This window comes from Lycorma delicatula, chromosome 1, assembly GCF_047948215.1.
Source record: "Lycorma delicatula isolate Av1 chromosome 1, ASM4794821v1, whole genome shotgun sequence".
Classification (NCBI taxonomy): Eukaryota; Metazoa; Arthropoda; class Insecta; order Hemiptera; family Fulgoridae; genus Lycorma; species Lycorma delicatula.
The window spans coordinates 333,723,496-333,744,829 of record NC_134455.1 but is presented as its reverse complement, the minus strand read 5'-3'; the positions used below and the strand labels follow the sequence as shown (position 1 = coordinate 333,744,829).

Genomic DNA, 21,334 nt, shown 5'->3' with positions numbered 1-21,334 from the left:
TTTCCTCTTCAGTTCAGCAATATGGCTCATATAGTACTCCCATGTTGTACTATTGCATGTGGCCTTGGCTCCGCAGTCTTGACTATTCTCACACGGGTAACAGGTTACACTAATTCTCAACAAAATGTCATCTCATAAATGGAGCCAGTAGTAGTGTTGTCATACCTTGTCCAACATTTTATTGATGCCTAAGTGACCTCCCAACATTCTGCCATGAATTTCTTACAGAACCTTCTTCACTTTACTAGTTGGGAGAACAAGTTGTAGAATGGATCATTTTCTATCTGTGGACTGCCATTCCCAGTAGAGTACACCATCCTTCACTACCAGAGAATTACATTGAACCCAATAACTTTAGTACACTAAACTTTGATAGTTGATTTCCCATTTTGGTCTTTCTCTAGCCTCTTTCTCAGTTAATATTGGGGCAATATCTGCATCTGCTAATTGTGTTTCTCTCATTTCTTCTTTCCACCAGCCTGTAGCTGCTTTAGTAGTGATTCAACATAGATTTGTAACTCCATCTCTTTGTTCTACCTTGTAGCAGTGACTACAGTCATCATTACAGGCTCATCTGGAAAGAACATCCACATTTGAATGCTTTCTTCCTGATTGATGCTGTGTCTTGAAGTCATATTTGAAGGAATTATATTTAATGTGATGTTTGTCCCTCAAGACTTTTAAAATTGAGCAGTCACATGATTGCCAAGTAATCAATGTGAAGTGCTTTCCATTTAGATACTTGTGAGAGTGCTCTAGTGTTCTTACTGCAGCAAATAGTTCTCAATATATCAAACAGTAGTTTCTTTGGTTTTGTTGAAATAGCCGATTACTCTTTCTCCAATTTGAATTTGCAAGAGTACCCCACTGATTCAACAGTTGTTGCTTTCATTTATATCAATGACGATTCTATCATCGGACTGAGGATTGGAGCTGAACATAAATTCATCTTCAAGAGTTCAAACAATTCGACTTCTCCATTACCCCATCTGAATTAATTGTTTTCTGTCAGTGGCTTAGGAGTGTTGGAGAAACTTTTTATAAAACGACGATATTATGACCATAGTCCAAGAAAACTTCTCACATCATGTTTGTTCTTTGACAGTGGCCAATCGCGTACAGCTTTTAATTTTTCGGAGTGTAGCCACTCCTTTCACTGGGACAATGTGACCCAAGTATTGGTCCTCTTTATGAAAGAGATCACATTTCTTGAGTTTCAGCTTCAGATTTCAATCTTGCAGCCTGTCTGAAGACTTCTCATAAGTTAGACTTCGTAAGTAAAACTTATAAGACTTCTTCTTTTGAAGATATTCTACAGAATGACTGACTACAATCACATCATCCAGGTAGACTAGGCAGGATTCTTAGATTAAATCATGCAAGACTGATTCCATTAGTTGTTCAAATACTGCTGTTGCATTGCATAGTCCAGAAGACATCACTGTGAATTGCTACAGACCTCATGCAGTAGGAAATCCAGTCTTCCTTTCCAGTATCAACTCTTCAAAACTACCGTAGAGAACCATTTTCTACCTTGAAACATGTCCAGAGTGTCATCAGTTCAGGGTAGAGGAAAGCAGTCCTTTATAACATTTCAGTCTTCTGTAATCCACACAAAACGCAGGTAACTCTTCTTCTTCTCCTTCTTCTTCTTGAAAACAGAAGAGGACCAAGGACTACCCAAATTCTCATTAACTCCTTTATCTTTTTTAACTTTTACCATCTAGTTGACTTCATTTTGTTTTGCTAGAGGCAAGCATAGTGGTGGGTGATGAATTGCCTGGCCATCTCCTGTGTTGATATGGTGATACACTTTATTTGTACAGCGATAGGATTCTTCTCTTGTAAAGTGATGTTGATATTTGATGATAAATTGCCATAACCATCTCTGATCTTCAACCTCTAATGCAGTGCTAGCATTCGATGTAATTTTGTAAATGCTCATCCATTTGTCCCTTGTTTTTATAGCAGGTAAAACTAACAACAGCTAATTAAAACAAAATTTGACAAATATACCTTAAACAGATATATATTTTTTTCTTTTTGGTTTTTTCTGGGTGAAAAAAGCTTCAGCGTTATCATTGCCCGGACACTACACAGTTGTTGCAATAAACAAATAGATATCACATTTTACTTTTTAATCAGAACAATAAAACTTCTAACTGCTTCTTGGCAGCTAGTATGAAGAGCTGACCCACTGCAGTAAATCAAATATCCAAGTATAAACGGACAGCCTTAAGAAAAAACAACACCCACTCTAAAATTTCCTTTTTCCCAAATATAAACTACCGTTGACACTCTAACTCTACCACTCTCAATATCCCACTTTTGACACAAATGAGTACAAACCATTGTCAATCATTTAGAGAAAAGTTCAGTTATGTGCTTCAATTTCAGCAAACATTAATATTTTCCATATTTAAATTTACATTATTCATAAGGTCCTCCAGAAGCTATTAATTGAATGCCAGAAGACGCCAAGGATAGTCATGATTGCTTCAATACTGAGGTTTTTATGTGGCTCTGAAAGTGGAAAATTTTTTGAAAAAATTTTCTGTTATTACAATATTTTTATTTTTTTTCTGAAGGGTGGGTGATATATAGTCATTAAGTAGTAAGCATTCCTAACTCTGACAAAATTGAACTTTATTTTAGTTTCAAAGTTTAATAACTACTTTAATGTAATGTTTCAGCTTAATAGAATTAAACCTGTCTGGCCTACAGTGTATATCAGATTCAACAATGGAAGTCATAGCTCATTGTAATAAAAAATTAAAACTTTTAAATATTAATGGTTGTTATCAAGTTACTAGCTACGGTGCCACGTAAGTATTCTGAAATTTGTAGATGAAGGTGTTCATGTACTATATATACTTAGTTTTAGTGGATAATTTAAAGATTATATATATATATCTCAAACTTGAATCCAAGCTATACGGTATGCATTGCATATAGATAATATTGCTTTGAGTGCAATGGCCTTGAGCCTACACAGTAGGTCTGAAAAGTTCTCGAACTAAATTTTTGTAGTCGATACAAGTAGCACCATCTCTCAGACAATCAAGGAACTTTGTCGTATGATGTCTGATGAGTGTGTATACAAAATTTTGTCACGTTTCATCACTCTAGTCTCAAGTTATATTCGGTTGTGTACATTGTGTTCATGTGACCTTGTGTGAGTTCGTGACATGGAACAGAAAAGCGCAATAAAATTTTGTGTTTGACTTCAAAAATCTTTCATTGAAACTTATTCTGATATAGAAAGCATTTGGTGATTAAGCCACATCTCGTACTACAACATACACATGGTGGAAGCAGTTTAAAGATGGTAGAGAGTCATTGGATGATGACGAACGAAGAGGGAGGCTGTCAACAGCTGTTCATGACAAAAACATTGCAAAAGTGTCCACACTCCTGCTTGAACAACCTCACCTTACCTTTTGGGACAGTAGATAAGCTAAACATTGATAAAGACGCAGTACATACAATCTAACAGAAAAAATGAACCGCCGAAAGGTGTGCTCCTGTTTCGTTCCATACTTCTTGACCAAAGAACAAAAACAGGTCTGTCTCTTGCGCTCAAGACTTCTTTGAAACTGCCGATAGGGACCTGAATTTTTTGCAAGCAATTACAAACAATTGTAACTGAGGATGAAAGCTGGTGCTTCATATATGATCCATAAAGTGTCAATCCACTGCTTGGTTGAGTCCTGAAGCACAAAGACCAGTGAAAGTCAGGCATCCAAAATCAAGAGTGAAAACGATTGCATTCTTCAATTCAAAGGGCCTGATTCATCATGAATTTGTCCCAACTGCTCAAACCATGAATCTTAAATTTTATTTAGAAGTAATAAAACGCCTGACGTATCGCATTTGTCAAATCTGGCCCGAGTACCAGGATCTGGGTAGTTGGACTCTCTTGCACAACAATGCCCCAGCACACATGGCAACAGTTTTAAAACGTTACACCACAAATCAAATCACCGTCTTATTCCACCCACCCTATTCATCCGATTTGGCTCCAGCAGACAATTTTCTATTCCTGAAACTCAAGTTGAGGATGAAAGGCTGCTTTTTCAACGACATTCCAGCCATCCAAAGGGCTTGCACCGAGCAGTTGAAAGCAATCTCACAAAGTGATTTCCCCAGAGCATTTGACAGACTCTACCGGTGTTGCAACAAGTGTATAACTAGAGAAGGTTCTATGTGAAGGGCTGATGTAAGTAAATTTGTTTATCTTTAATTCTGTATTTTTATTTAATTTAGTTTGGGAACTTTGCAGACATACTGGGTATGTATATTCATTCAGCTTCCTAATTATGTAAATTTGAGAAAGTAAAAATTATTTTGTTAAACCAGGATGTGCTGTCTATGTAGTTTTAATTATACAAAAAGCGCAATATTATTTGTTCTGATTTTCAGAATCAATAAATTACAGTACATCTGCCTGCATTGTGCTCCTGCTGTGCATAAAACTATCTGATACTTTTTTATTATTGCTGATTAAATATCCTTCTGTTAACATTAAAAATGTTTTTGTTGAATGGGTTTGTTAAAAAAAAAAAACAACCATACAAACCCATTCAATATGTACGAAGCTGATATTCACATATAAAAAATGCTGTGCAGAAAGAAACCATAAAACTTTCAAAGTTCAACTCACTTTTTTTATAGCTGCTTATAATGTCATGTCTTACTTCTAATACAACCTTCTAATAGCTCTAATTTACATCTTTTTCCTGTGTTGTTTATACTGAGCAATATCATTTACTATGTTAAACAAATAATGATAATTTTTTATAACCTTTGTTTAAGTACAAAAAAATATTTAGGCTAAAATTAGTTACTGATAATAAGTTAATATCTTACAAAAATATGGGAAAATATCTCTTCTAAAGTGATTATTAACAAGTTCATTTCAGTTCAAAATTAATTTTACAACTAGATTAATTTTATGAATTTTACAGGTTTAAAATAATTAAAAATCATAAATAGTAGTGTTTTTACCTGTTTAAATTAATCTGGTTATTAAGTAATTATAGATTGTTAACAACTTACTCTGAAATTATATTTTGCGTTAATTATCAGCCCTCTAGTACATATATACTCTAATAATATGAATGATCTAATTTATGTTAGTTCAGTTAAATTTAGTGTTTACAAATATTTTTTAAAGGTGTTGAGGTCTTGGTTTATTCATCAGAAGTTTGTTTTGAGGTATCAGTGTGGTTAATTGTATAAAATATTCATACGCTGACAAATACAATATATTAAATGAACATAGTCTAAAGATGAATTATATTATTCAATTACATACTAAAGCCGTTTCATCACAAGACACCCTCCTTGTGACAGTCCCAGTCACCACACCACCCCCTCCCTTCCTTGTCCTGTTAGGCTTTACTGTTAGACCCTTTAAACTTGATAAAACATCACAGTCATCAGTTTGGCCTACTCTAGTGCAATTAATATGTGGCTATAGTTTTTAAAGTCACTCAACATTAAATTCCTAAAAAATAATTTCTGATTTCTTTGATGATTTTAGATTAGCAAAACAAAACAAATTATAGACTGTTCATTTTTAACTAAGAATTATTTGTTTCGATTTTATAGAAACACAATAACATGCTTAAATGGCATTTCTGCTTACTAAAAAATGTTCTGTACACTAATCACTCGCATACAATTTACATATAATTCATCTGAAGCAAAAGCTTCCAGGCCAGTTTGTAATTCTTAACTAAACTAGGGACCTACTGTAAGTATTTTTATAAAATTATTTTCTCTTTATAAAGGATTTTTTTTATTTCTTATATCTTTTTTCTTTGTAAAAGATAAATTTGTCTTTAGTGTTTGTATTTGAAATATTTGAGTATTTTTTTTTATTTATGGATGCTTTATAATCAGAAATACGTTCTGTTAGCGGACATACCATTTTAGTACAAAAGAAGAGCAATGTTATTTATAGCCATAGTAATATTGCAATTTTTTTTAGTAAAGAACAGAATTTTTCCTGCTTTTCACAAAGTAAACTGTGTAAATTTTAATTTTTCTAAAATAATATTTAAATAAGTTGGGTATATGTTCTTTATTGCTAATATTATACATGTTTATTTATAATTATGAATAAATAAATATTTTTTTTTTAAATCTATAGATGAATGCAGGAAGAATACAAATAAAAATGATAAAGACTGCACTAACTGTGAAGTGTATAAAATGGTAGAGATCTCTGGAGAAAGCTACTTTTATATAGTAAAGAATTAGAGGTTGCAATGAACTCTTTAGGTAATTAATACACCTGTGAAGAGAAAAATTATTGTATAAAAGAATTGTTGCAAAAAGAAAAATTGATGACAAGGGTAAAACTCAAATTTTCCCTGCTGTTGCATTATTGATAGAGAATTTCATCCAGTATTATTGATATCTTAATTTTGTTATATTGAATGTTAGTATTTGTTGTACACTTATCTTCCAGAAGTAAAAAATAGAAGTTTTAAGAGAAATTTGATGTGATTGTTGATAAAATCATGTTGACTGAAATATTATTTCAGCATCATTGTTATCATGGGTAAAAAATAAACAATATATGTCTTGCAGTAATTTCCAGGAAGTAGTTTAAAGTAAAACTGGAAGTTTACCAGGGCTTGCATTAAGTCCAATGGAATAATCTCATATAGGGTTATAAATTGAATGATCCAGTAAATACTGAGAGTCATCCTTATTGAAGAAGCTGTTAGAATTGCTAGAATCATTTATTTCTTAGATAACATCATTCATTTGCCTATTAATCATTTACTTACAAAAATATCAGAATGCTGTCTCCCTTTTCAAGGACATAATATTTTTATATCAAAAAGTATAAAATTTTATTTTCAAATAAATGGTTTGTCTGTCTTCACTGTATTGAATTTTTAATACACACACTCGCTCACAAAAATAGCAGATATGCAGCAAAAAGAATTATTGAATCAATGATTAATTCTAAAGTCATTTGTCCCAGCTAATTTATTTGTTTCTTAAGATTATATACTTTTTATGTGAGAAAATGTGACTCTGCATCCATCAGCAATTTATATCTCAATTTAAATTTCATTACAGAATATAGAATGCAGCAATCAGTTTACTTTCTTTAATCTTATCATACCAAAAACAAATTACAAACACACCTTTAAGACTTAAAGTAAACCTACAACACTGATGCACTTTACACAACACATTTGACTAGCCTAACAGCATAAACATGCAGTTTCTTATGCAAGTTGCATCGCCCAATACATTTACCTTTGTCATCCAATCACTACATTGATACTCAGAACAATAAAACATCTGTTACAAGTTTATGGCTACACATCCACATTGATAGAAACATGCTACATAAACTGCTTAACAAAATCAAAAAACACATCTGGTGACAGAAATATATGTATCACATTCACCATCTAACAGTTTTGAGTTAGACATATGTGCACTTTCTTTTTCTGTTTAGCCTCTAGAACCACCATAAGTTATTACTTCAGAGGATGATATGTGTGAGTGTAAATGAAGTATAGTCTTGTGCAGTCTCAGGTTGACTGTTCCTAAGATGTGTAGTTTATTGAAAACCCAACCACCAAAGACACCAGTATCCATGCTCCTAGTATTCAAATCCGTATAAAAGTAACTGCCTTTACTAGGATTTGAACCTTAGAACTCTCGACTTCGAAATCAGCTAATTTGCGATGACGAGTCAACCACTAGACCACCTGATGGGCAGACATATGTGCAGTACTAGATATTTAAGATACCAAATTATTTCTTATACAAAAGGTTGATTAGACATATGTTAAGGCATAACGTATTACAGTATGTACAAAATAGCATGATGGTATTAATTAAATGGAAAGTCAAGTAGAGGGAATGTTTTTTTTTTTCTCAACAAGTAATATTACCATTGAAGGAGAATTTGGTTATTGTTCTGTCCTCAAATTCCCTTGGTGGTTGTTATCATTTATTGATCAATGCACTTTTTTTTGCTTTTGTTACCTGTTGGATATTTTGTAATTACCATTGTTTAAAACAAATAAATTTTTTAATAATTAAATTAATTTACAAACCAAAAAAACAATTTATTCAATAAACAAACAAAAAGATAGGATCAAATTAACAGTATAGTGGTAACTAATTTAAACATGAATTAAAATATTTAAACATTTTAAAGTTTGATTGAAATCTCTTCATATTGAATAAATACTAGGGTGAATCAGATTTAAACAGTAATTTTGCTATTCTACACAGCAAGCAGTTCCAAGCTGGATGGCAGAGTGGGAGGGTGGGTAATGTTCTGTGTGTTAGAGAGGTAGAACCTGTTAGTTAGCTCCTGTTCTGTCGTCAGTACAGCCATGAGCGAGCAAGAGGTTCTGTTGTCTGTTGCACAACATATAATCATAAAGTTTTTAACTAATGAAGACATTAAACCTATGGAAATTTTAACTTGTTTAAAGGTACAGTTTGGGGATATTACAGTCCCAGAACTGAGTTTATACAAGGGCCAGACAATTTAAGGGCGGGCGATAAAATGTAGAAAAACAAGTCATGATCAGCGCCCAAGGTCAAGTCTCACAGCTGACAACATCTGTGCCATTTGAGAGCTTATTGAAGATGATCACCACTTCACTGTTGAAGAAATCGTGTCAGTTTGGGTATCAGCTATGAGTGTTCAATCTATTATCACTGATTATCTTGGCTTTAGAAAAATTAGTGCTCGATGGGTTCCAAGGTTGTTGATCAAAAACAGATCAGGTTGGAGATCTGTAAGAGACTGCTGAATCAGTTTTGACAAGAAGAAGACAATGTTTTGAGATGCACTGTCACATGTGATGAGATATGGCTCCATCTTTACACTCCAGAGTCAAAATTTTTATAATTTTGAAAAAATAATCATGATAATATGGTGTTAAACAACAATATGTTTTTGTGGTTTGTTGAAGATTTGTTACACCTTAAACTTGATTGTTACAATTTTTAGAGAAAGAATAGAGTAAAAGGGTTGCCAATCAGATGTCTGAGGTGGAAAAACCAGAATCAGTGTAATAAATGTGAGCCAAATGTTTTTGTAGGTGGAATTGCAGAAGTCTGGGAAGCAACAGGATGATCAGAATCAGGAAATATCTAAGAAGATAATAATAGTATCTTTAATTATCTGTGACTGGATACAATATAAACACATCGTCAAACAAAGGACTATCATGGAACTTTGGAGAAGGAACTGTAGTGGAGATGACTGTTGATTTGTTTTCAGTGCTTAAAAATAAAGAGGAAGCCTCCAAATCACCAGCAGCAGCTGCAACCAAGGCACAGTAGTCTGCGAAATGGTGCACACCTTCAATAAATTCAAAAATACAATTGAGAATCACTATAAGTAGCTATTGTTTCATAAACTGTTCTTGAGCTCGATGATTAAAGCTTTCCTACTGCAGAGCTTAAGTAGATGTGAATCTCTACTTAAAACTATATAGAATGGACTTGATGACGATGACCACCAAGATTGGAGGTAGTTGCAAAGGACCTGCCAGCAAGTAAAATGTAAGATAGGAGCAAGTAAGTCTGGGCAGAATCAGCAGCTAGAGCCGACACGATGATATCTGGTAAAAAAAAATCTTAGGAGAAGCTGAACTGTAATAGAAGGAACAATCATTTCCTTACAGAACTGAAGCTCACAATTCACCTATCCACACCTACTACTTCTGACACAAAATCATACCAACACATCTATCAAAAGAAAAAATAAATTTTTTTTGTGAAAGAAAAATAAAAAAGTAATTTTGTGGGTTTTTTCTAAATACATGTTCCAGTGTCTGATAGGTTGTAAGAGATAGTTTGATTTATTCATGAAATTTCAAAAATGTTAAGTGTAAAACAAATATTCAAACCATATTAACTTAACATGTGGTCATTTTTTTATTTTCTGTACTAATTTTAAACTAATTCTTTAAAGAATTTACAGTGATATAATTTAAACGTATTTTGAGTTACACATTCATTTTTATTTAGATCTTCAAATGTGTTTTAATTATGTGCTAATATTTTCAAGGTTGTCTAATAAATTCATTTAATTTTTTTTTTCAACACTGTCATCATTGTCGTTATCCTTGTCATCATTGTTCTTATTTATATAATTTAATACCAGCAGAAGTACATGATTCACCTGGTTGGTGTGGGGGAAGACACTAACATTAATAAATAAAATTGCAGAAGCAGTAAATATTGTTTACAAAATCAATTGATATAAATCACAAATTTATTTTGCAAAGAGGGATTACGTAAAATTTATTAGGTGGATTGCCCTTTCAGAATATTTCATCTTAAAAAATAGAATTTTGATTACGGTTTGTTATACATAATTGAAATCATGGAAATTTTATTAAACTTGGTTGTGCTGTTGTGATAAAAAAAATTTAACTGATTGAAATATTACAAAATAGGATAATAAAAGATTATCATGAACACTTTTGTGAGCAAAAAAACTAAATTTATCTTCTACCATTCGCTGTTTAATTCTTTTAGAAGGTGGATCTCATTTTTTTTTAAAAGTAGTTTGAATATAACAAATTTTAATGTTAAAAAAATTAAGGGTTAGACGTGACTACTACAGAAGCAAGAATCTGTTCCGTTTTGTTTTTTTTTTATGAAGGTATAAAATATTTATAAGAAGAAAAGTAATTCAAATGTGAAAAATCTTTAATTTATTATTTGAGGCAGTTTGGAAGCTATAAATGCTCATGAGAGGCAAGGAATTGGAAGTACTTAGGAAACATTTTTCTGAAAGTAAAACGTAAAAAAAGAAATAGTTTGTTCACAATAAGGATGCTAGAGGCATAGTAGGGGACAAGATGCCTGAACCACTTGCTTAATTTTGTCTGAAGATAAATCATTTTTAAAAAGAATAGTATGAATTAAAAAAATTTAGTTTTTGTTAATTGAAACGGCTAACAGGCCGGAGGCTCTTGAAAATCAAAGGATAAGAACTTCCAGAACACATCACTGTTTTTTTTTCTATTAATTTTTGAAGTACAGATATAACACATTTTGAAAAATTAAAAAAAAAATGGTTTTGAAAATCATTATTTCAGTGTGACATCTGTACGTACATATGTATCTCACATAACCCAAAAATGATTAGCCGTAGAATGTTGAAATTTTGAATTTAGATCTGTTGTAACATCTAGTTGTGCACCTTCCCTTTTGATTTCAATTGACTGGACCAAAAGTATCTAAAAAAAGCCTTAAAACCCAAACAATTTGGATTTTTTACTTTTTTTAACTGCAGTAATCAGCCCTCATTGAGAGCTTTTCAGCAATATATCATAAGTGATATTTATTTTCATTTTGTTCCAGAGTTTTAGCCAAATAAAATTTAAATTAATGAAGTATTTGGATCATACAAGGGGAGGGCACATCGGTTGGAATCAGACTTCAATTCCTTTTCTTTTTTTTTTTATTTAAATATATTGATTTATTAATACTAACCTCAGATTGTAAACAGATTTTTTTTTAACTCTTTTTTTAATTTACCTCTGATTGTAAAAAATGTATATATGTAATTTAATAGGTGTATAAGGAAGCCATGTAGTGTCCACATAAGATTTTTTTAATTTAGATGGCTGAGGAATGGAGGCTGTTAGAGATTTTACTTCTTTTTTTTTGTTAGCCTCTGAAACTGTCATAAGGTTAAATTACTTCAAAGGATGATTTGTATGAGTGTAAATGAAATGTAGTCTTGCGCAGTCTCAGGTTGACCATTCCTGAGATGTGTGGTTAATTGAAACCCAACCACCAAAAAACACCGGTATCCACAATCTAGTGTTCAAATCCATAAAAAAGTAACTGCTTTTACCAGGATTTGAACCTTAGAACTCTTGACTTCAAAATCAACTGATTGTGATGACGAGTTTAACCACTAGACCAACCCAGTGGGTGATCAAAGATTTTACTGCCCTCAAGAAACATGATCTTCAGGAAAATAGGGGATTAAATATTTCAAGTATACAAATATTAATTAACTGGAGCGGGATGCCCTTAAAGGGCAAGCAGGTTTGTACCTATTGGACAACATTATGTTTTTTGTTTTTTAATTTTTCCAGAAAGTAAAACACATTTTTAAAAATCTGTTCCAGTATTGCAATATTTAATTTTAGGAAAGCTAACGACCATGACCCCTTCAGAAGGCAATGTGGCATAAAACTCCTTTTTCCCTATAATTTTTAAGGTTAAACGGATGTTAAAAACAAACCGTTTAAATTGTATTGATTCTATTTACTTATTTTCTTGGTATTATATTAATTTATTATACGAGGGTTATTTTTTTTTCAAGGTTCGATCAGTCACGAAATTAAAACCACAGTGAAAATAAAAAAGTTTTTATTTGTAACAAGTACTTACATAGGTACGCTATTTCTCTACATAGTTGCCACTCCGATTTAGACATTTGTCGTAGCGTGGTACCAACTTTCCAATACACTCATCATAGAACAGAGCTGTCTGTGTTTTCAGCCATGTTTCTACGGTGGTCTGCAACTTGATGTCTGTGCCAAAATGTTGTCATCCTAGCCAGCGTTTCTTGTAAGCAAAGAGGTGAAAATCGGATGGAGCCAAGTCCGGGTTGTATGGTGGGTGATCAAACACTTCCCAACAAAAACGCTGCAGGAGCTTCTTTGTTACAGCTGCAGTGTGCAGTCGAGCATTTTCATGGAGAAAGACAATGCCTGATGACAACATTCCTCTCCACTTATTCTGAATTACCCTTCATAGACGTTGAAAAGTCACGCAGTATGAGGCAGCAGTGATGGTTGTGCCACGTTCCATGAATTCTATCAAGAGAACTCCATTCCGGTCCCATAACACAGTAGCCATACACTTTCTGTTGGAGAAGGTTCACTTGAACTTCTTTGGTTACTGGGAGAATGAGAATGCATCCACTGTTTGGATTGTTCTTTTGTTTCTTCAGTTTTGAAATGGACCCATGTCTTGTCCCCTGTGACAATTTTGTTCAAGAAATCTTCTCCTTCATTGTGGTAGCGCTGGAGAAGTGTTAGGGAGGCGTCCATTCTCATTGTTTTGTGATGGTCGCACAGCATCTTGGGAACCCATCTCGCACACAGTTTGCAGTACTGAAGTCTCTCACTCACAATGGTGTATAGAGCTGGCCTTGAAATTTCAGGAAACGAATCACTCAATACAGAAATTATGAACCGACAATTTTCTCAAATTGCCTCATCCACCCGCTCAATGAGATCATCGGTTGACACTCGCTTCCTTCCCTGACTGCCTGCATCATGAACATCTGAATGTCCTGCTTTAAAGTTCCTGCACCATTGTCGCACTTTGCTGTCACTCATTGAAGTTTCACCGTACACATTACTTATTCGTCTATGAATTTCAGCTGCATTACACCTCGCAGCCTGAAGAAATCGAATTACCGCACGCACTTCACACTTGGCGGGAGATGCTATTTTTGTAGACATGTTTACGTGCTAGCTGCGTGTTCAGAACTAAACGAAGTGATGCAGCGTGATTGAAGGCCATACTAGAGACACTGTGCAACACATATGTGTAAAGGTTCATCCGATTTTTGCACGGGTTTTTATTTTGCGGCCGATTGGTCCTTGAAAAAAAATAACCCTCGTATTTGTTACTGTAGTACTCTACATAGTCTATTGTTTTGCATATTCTGTTACAATTTATATTTTACTACAGCAGATCTTCTTTTTTTTTGTTTTATTTATTTATTTTTATGTTATTAATGAATTTTAACATCTAATGGGTTTTTTAATATTATTATGAATTATAAACACTTTTTTCTTATGTTGAATTACATTTTGATTATTTTATTTAGAACATAAGTTTAGTTATTTATTGCAATTATATTTGTATTTTATGATTCTTCTGTTCTGATCATTGTTTTTCCATAATTTTCTTTGATTTCTGCAGATGAATGCCTCAATGGTGCTTTTGTTTCTTATGGATTAGCACACTTCTTCATGATTTACCAGTGTGTAAATTATTGTTTTTAAAAGCAATATCTTCTTTCTATGAAAATGTTTGTATTATTTTTTTTGTTATATCACAGGATTTGTTAAAACTTTTCAAATTCATTTTACTTTTTTCAGAATGGTGGGTGAATACTGTACAGAGCTTGATTACTTATTTGTATCTGGATGCCCTATCACTTTTCAAACAATTCAACATTTGAAGAAAAAAGTGCATTTCTTAGATTATATAAAGAGAGATTATGTAAGCTGTGAACAAGATAACTTTGCATTTCTTGTTCATTTGCCTGTTTAGTTAAGAAATATTTGTGTGTGTGTGTGTGTGTGTGTGTGTGTGTGTGTGTGTGTGTGTGTGTGTGTGTGCTCATGTGTGCTCATGTGTGCACTCATATCTTGTCCATTTATAAGGATAAGGTAATTTTATATTGATATATTATCTTTAATATAGAAACAATTGTCTTGTGAAGTTATCTGATTTGTTACTGATACTATGTACTGAGCAGCTTCTTACTAGGTACTTCATCCCAGGGCATCAACTTGCCTTCTTACAGAACTGAAAAATCTTGTTTAAATCAAATTTCAATTTAATTTTTAATAACTTCTGTTTTCACTCCATCCTTCTAAACTATAACTAGGGGGATGTCCAAGCCTCCTGTTACAATGACATATGCGCTACTTTGCAAAATTTTAAATTATAGAAGTTCCCTAAAAGAACTGAACATTTAAAAATCAAATTGTGTTCTTTATTCTACTTTGATATAAAGATGTTACATATTTTAAAGAATAAATTTAGTAGATTTTGTTACCTATGATTAGAAAATTTTATGCGGGAGGATTCCGCCATGCTTCTCAATGAACTCCTGTAAAAAATTGCCTGTAACCTTTTGAAGGATAAGATGTAATGTTTATTTTTAGTCCAGATTGTCTCCTTCAGTTTATCTGAAGTATGAGGTCTGGTGGAAAAAACTCTCATTTCTTAAGATATGTCCAGAGAATTACTGGCTAAGAGATATGAAGAGAGCAGCTGGGGAATATCACTGAAATGGAAGATAAGACAACTAAAAAACATGTCGTGTAAGACGACCATGCTGGCAACATGGTATGTAGCTCCATCTTGTTGAAATTATATCTTCAATTTCTCCACTTATAAAAATTGGGTTCATAAAACCTCCAACGTATCATATTAAAAATCAACAAATTCAGTATCATCATTATAATTAAAGCTATCCGGGTTGCCTTGAATTTGAATGCATTTCAGTGAGGCATTTGTATTAATGGGCATATCATCAGTAATTCATTTTGCTTTAACACATGGGCCAAACCTATATTTGGAAAGGCCATTAACAATTAAAAGTTGCAGATCCGCATCAGTAACTACAGTGTAGGCTAAGTGGAAAGCTGTTGCAATTTATGCAAATTATCCCTTTTTGCTTTCCGTAGATACTGTTTCAGAGAATCCACACTTAACCAAGCCCATAGTATCAAACTACTTAAATTAAGCATCACATGTAAAACAGATGACAGTTGAAAGGCTTCGAGGTTTGAATAAATGATTTTAAAATAGTTATAGATCACCGATATACATTTATGGACTAAAGGCTCAACTCAAATATGTGGTTGTTATCCTCCCTCAGTAAAATCCATCTTGTCCAAGGTATTTTTTTTTCTTCCTAACTTTTATAGTACACTTAATAAAAACAATAACACAATTTAACTTTAAACATGGATTATTATTTAAACCATTTTCATTTATCGATGTATCAGATTCAAAACTGATACACAAATTGTTTTTTTTCCTCTGTTGTAAGACTTACTCCATCACTCTTGTTAGATTATAATTACACTTGTAAACAGAAAGTTGTTTACTAATAAAGAAAAGGAATTAATAGGTAAAAAATACATGACAATCATAACCTTTCATGGAAAAGTAAAAGCTGGATGAACTTCAGCCAACAAAATGAAAAACAGAACATCAACATTGCTTTATATGGTAATTTTAGGAAGTACAGTTTACAAGAGTGTTCTATATTAAAAGATATGTGTGAATAAATTTTCATTTTTATGATGTAAAAATGTTTTTATATTTCAACAAAATCATTGTTTTAGCAAGTTTCATAGCTAAATATTCTACTGTAGTTTTATACATAATTTATGAATTTTTTTTATTTTTACATAATGGTTAAGTTAGTTTTATATATATATATATATATATATATATATATATATATATATATATACTGTATATAGTGTAATATACCAGTGAAATTTACCAAACTGAGTAAATCTTTTATTATATAAAATGCTCTTTTCATTTTTCATGGAATCCCACTGTATCATATGTGATAAAAGATAAATAAATTTCTCCGTATTCAAAAGAAAAAAATATTTTTCATTTGTAAAGCATATGTAAAATATTAATAGGAAAGAAGAAAATATTGTCAGATGCTTTTGTTTCAAAAGGCTTTTAGTTTATTAACCACCTGAAGGTACCAAAGCTTCTACCATTATTCCATTTCAGTCTAATGAAAAATACTTCCATCCAACTGAAAAGATATATTGTCTTTTTAAAAAAACACTGCGTTTTGAATGGAAGATATGGAAAATTTTACAATAAAAAGCAATTTATCAGAATCATATGCACTTTATCTGATAAGTTAATCATATTAACAAGGTGCCATGAACTGTACATTCCTTAGAACATAATAGTTGCAGATGACAAGTACTTTAGAAAATATAATCTTGAAAGTATATTGATATAAACTAAATACTTAATGGACAAATCTTCAGTCCCCCTAGAGTAAATAAAATAGGGTATATCTGTATCTGCATTATTTAACATAAGATAAATGAAATATTCATTTGCCAACTAAATTATTTTGGCAAATGAAGATTTCATTTTCAAGAGTTAATTTAATATTGCTAGCATATTTTTACTGTCAACTCTGAGCACCTTGTTATTCTTAGAAAGTCCTTTATCTTGCAGACTTGGTACTCAATGAATGAATACCTTGCCAGTCTTGAGGAACTTCTCTCTTAAGCTTTTCTCTACCACAGTGATGTAGTGCATGAACTTGCTGGTCTTCTGTCCAGTCTTGTAAGCCACCTTTACGACTGTACTGAACTCATTTTTCTTAGGCTGGTATTCTGCACCCATATGGTTATCAGTCATCCTCTGCCAGGTCTCTTGACACATCAAATACGATCATCTACACATTTGCTTTTCTACTTTCGGCATTACCATTAGTCCGTCTAGTGGTTTTCTCCTTTATTTTTCCCCTTGTCATTTCTCTGAGTAGCAATCTTGATTCCTGTCAGATTTTATCTCATGCTTACAACTTTCAAGCCCTCCTTCCACAGTTTCAGCTTTCTGCTATCTCTGCTTTTAACACCATTCATTAAACTTGCAAGTCGCAATTCTTCAACAAGCCCATGATCCTGCCCCTCTCCTTACCACCAATCATTCAAGAACCTGAATTTTCTTACTTGGTTTAGATCCACAACTGAGTCTTCTGTATCATGTTTTTTTTGTCCTTATCCACTCATCTATTTCGGTCACTATTGCATTAAATAATTCCACAATTTCCTGAAGAGTTTTCCCTTCAACAACCTGTTGATTCAACAGGCTCTCTTCCAAGGCATTTAACTTCTTTTTATCTTCTTATTATTTATTTATTTATCTTCTTTTCTCTTTTTATTTATCTTCTTTTTCTGCTAGTTGTGGAGGCATGGAAGCACCATGCTTCCACTTCTTGGTCCAATCTTCCACTTGATCTCCATTTGATCTATGATGGGAAAAAGTTGCATTCTGATGGAATGCTGAGCTGCAAGATATGCATAACAGTCTGAGGAAAGGAAGTCACGCCCAATCAGGACAGGATCCGGTCCTTAGAGATTGTAACTGTAGGGAGTATAGAAGAGCCAGGAATAAGTACTTACACACAGTAAGAGCAGCGAAACAAGATTCTTGGCATTCATTCGTCTCAGACCAGGGCAATAAGGACCCATAAGGAATAGTTATCACCTGCTTACTGGTAAGTGAAAGGAAGAAGTGCTTTTGATGGCCATGGAATTCCAAGGGAAAATGGTTACCAACAAGCAATTTGTAGTAATGAAATTTCTGGATGAACTGTTTCCTGATTATAATCAATTTGAAGAAAGTGAATACCACTAGAGGATTGGAGACAGTATGGATGGCATTCGCCCAGATAAGTATTCAGACTTGATCCACTGAAAAAATGGAAAAGCTCCTAGGTTTGAGGGTGTAACAGCAGAATTGGTGAGAGTGGCTTTCCCGCACTGTAAACAAGAATTGGTTTTTCAATTGTTCAATGTTTTATTAGAGTGGGAAATTTCCAGCTTGCTGGAAATTTGGAAGTATGAAAATATTTGTACAAAGGATAGGGGAAAGACCTGATCTTGCCAAAGTCATATAGGCCTCTAAAATTGTTACCAGTATTAGGGAAGTTGAGTAAGAAATTCCTGTTTAACAGCATATATTATGGTAGAATTAATGAGAATAGCCTTCTTTCAGATCACAATGATGGTGGTTAAGATCATCAGACAATGGTTTTCATCTTGGTAGGTGTACTGAGGATATGATTTCATCTTTGTTCGCGGAAGGTAACTCAGTATTCTGCATCTTTCTTGTTATCTCAGGAGTGTTTGACCAAATGTAGCTGCCTTCAGTGTTTTACCAGTTTGCGAGAAGAAGATTGACTGGGAAAGAGTAAACTCCCTATGGAGCTACTTCAAGGAAAAGGTAATACTGAGGCGTCAATCAGTGGAATAGAAGAAACAGTTGAGCTGATGGTGCCTACAAGAAAGCATATGGAACCATTAATGTGAATTGTAGAATTTGACTCATTTGTCCAGCTATAGTTGTCAAAGGGATGCAAGTTAGGAGTATCTGTAAATGACGCCCAGTGCTAACTGTGAAAGCCAATTCCAGGATGCAGTTGGAAAAGTGAAGAACAGTGGAGGTACTAAGGAAATGGAGTGAATAGCACAAAATGAACTTCAGTGCGGAGAAGACAGCAATGATCTTAAAGGTGCCCTTCAGAGAAAGCCATTGAAAATATCAGAGAGATGAACATAGGTATGCCAAGCCAAATCCAGAGCTATTGGGGTATAGTAATTGATGATCAGCAGGAATACAAGGATCATGAAATGCAGGTTGAAGGAAGGGCATTCAATGCTTTTAACAAGGTTGGAAGAGTAGTAAACTACAGGTGGAACCATGATTTTGTAATGCCAAGAATACTTTATAAAATTTTGGCAGAAGGAATAATGTTGTACGGGGGTGTCGATATAAGTAAACAGGACAGACTTGGTGCACTTCAGGAGGATTCTGTTGAGTGTGCAAAGACTGATACTGTTAATAGTAATAAGAAGATACAGAACCATCACAGGAGATCCCACGTGTGTGAGATTGCTGGTGTAAATCCACCAGAAAAAATCAGGTACGTGTAGAGATGAGAAGACACTACGGCAGGGGGAAAAGGAGAATAACAGAAGGTTTTGCAGAACAGCCAGATACATGGAAAAAGGATGATTTGCAAAAGTTTTCCAGATGTTAGGGAAAATGTAAACAAAAGTAGCTTACAGTGGATCATTACAAAACACAGCATTCCTGTTAACAAATTAACAGCATAATTCTCCTAATGGTATTAACAGGATATCAAACTTTCACCAGTAAACTCAATGGGTTCAGATTGGTGCAGATCCAAACTGAGAAGTGTGCAAAGAAGAGGAAACAATAGAGCATGTGCTCCTTGTGTACGAGGCTTATGAAAAAGCGTAGGTTTAATGTAGTTAAGATTAGAAGATATTAGTAGTAATAAGAATGTTTAAGAAGTTAAGTAAATATGTGAAGGATATTTTAGTCAAAAAAGAGAACACTAGGCTCTGATGACGATTGTCTGAGGGTGCCCTCTTGCTGATGTCCGCTATTAGTGAAGATCTCTGAGTCCAATTCCCTGGTAAGTTGAGTATGTTAGGACAGTAGATTCAATAATTATATAATATAGAATAGTAGCAATACATGATGTATAAGAAAAGAAGAAAGTAGAGAACTAAGGTAGATATTAGAGAATAAAAAATTAGTCCTAAACACAAAAAAAAATTTGACCTACTATATGGGATTCATGTAGATTGCATATAATAGAGACAAAGAAAATAAGGGAATTGTAAACTGACCACACAGTAACATAGTATTACATAAGAAAAAGATTAAATAACATGTATGCTAATAGAAAGAAAAAAGTGTTAAATGAAGGCAAAATATAAGCACAATATCACGCACAAAATTCCAGAGGATATCAGTGAATCGGCAGCCAATAAGCAATAATCTTGCTAGTTGAGGTTTCCAGGAAGGCTGAGGGTAAAAATGTTTGCGTAGTTACAGAGTTGTATGAATAAGGTATGAGAGCCATAAGAGGAATGCTGACAAAAGCATAGGGCTTAGAAGCAGAAGAGGTAATAGACTTCCAGAATAGTCCGTGGTGGGAGCCTCTTCAATATCATTACAATTCATTTCAACACAGTTAACATTGACCAACACAAACATTTAGTTTATTTTTATTTTCAAAGAAATATTATTTGTTTCTACTATAAAATTTCAAACGTATCTTTATTGTCTTACAGTTTAGCAATTGCTTAAATAATATTTGTTGTTTTTGTATCATTTATTAATTTTTAGTAATAAATAATAACTTTATTGCTTTGATTAGTATGATCACATTTAGAAAGTTATTTATCAAAATACTGAAATTTTTTGTGCCAGAGGATGTTCCCATCCCCCAAAAATTTTCTTGGCCCATCCAGGTAACAGAAATATTTCATAGGTCAAAGTCAAACTGTGTAATAGAATTCAACACGGAAAAATCGTTTAACCATAAAATCAATTATTTGAGAAAGGAAGAAATTATTGGAATGGGAATCTGTTTAAGCAACTTTATACACCGCTCGAATACTAGTGGGAAACAACCGCAAAAGCGGATTGCCTACGCTGCAATTCAGCCTGTTCGCGCGGGCAAGTAGTGGCTTGCAATTCACAAGTTCAAATGCCTAAACTGAACGGATATTTTTAATTCAAGTGAAGATTAAAGGTAGTTTTTAAGTAAAATAACAGTTTTTATTTTTTTATTTACTATTTTTTATCAAGTATTATTATAACGAACACAGTATGAATTGTACGTTAATAAAAAATATTACATGGAAGGTTGATTCAAAAAATTATACTTTGTGAAAAGGATAATAATAGACCAAGCCTCTTCTACTGAAATATCTTCACTAATATGCTATAAACC

The 21,334-nt window shown here is 33.1% G+C and overlaps 1 protein-coding gene across 2 annotated transcripts in view; it reads left to right on the top strand.

The window, feature by feature from the left end:
- Window positions 1-16,193, top strand: part of LOC142334280 (uncharacterized) — a 35,884-nt gene extending 19,691 nt beyond the window's left edge. The window contains exons 4-6 of one of the 2 annotated variants that reach the window (XR_012758819.1): window positions 2,694-2,825; window positions 6,158-6,288; window positions 14,148-14,268. Coding sequence is in view for 1 of the 2 variants with exons in the window: in XM_075382195.1 (XP_075238310.1) it covers window positions 2,694-2,825; window positions 14,148-14,322 (307 nt within the window). In the remaining variant the exon portion in view is untranslated. Of the gene's footprint in view, window positions 1-2,693; window positions 2,826-6,157; window positions 6,289-14,147 lie in introns of both variants that reach the window. The other variant, XM_075382195.1, reaches the window with a different exon arrangement.
- The last annotated feature ends 5,141 nt before the right edge of the window (window positions 16,194-21,334 follow it).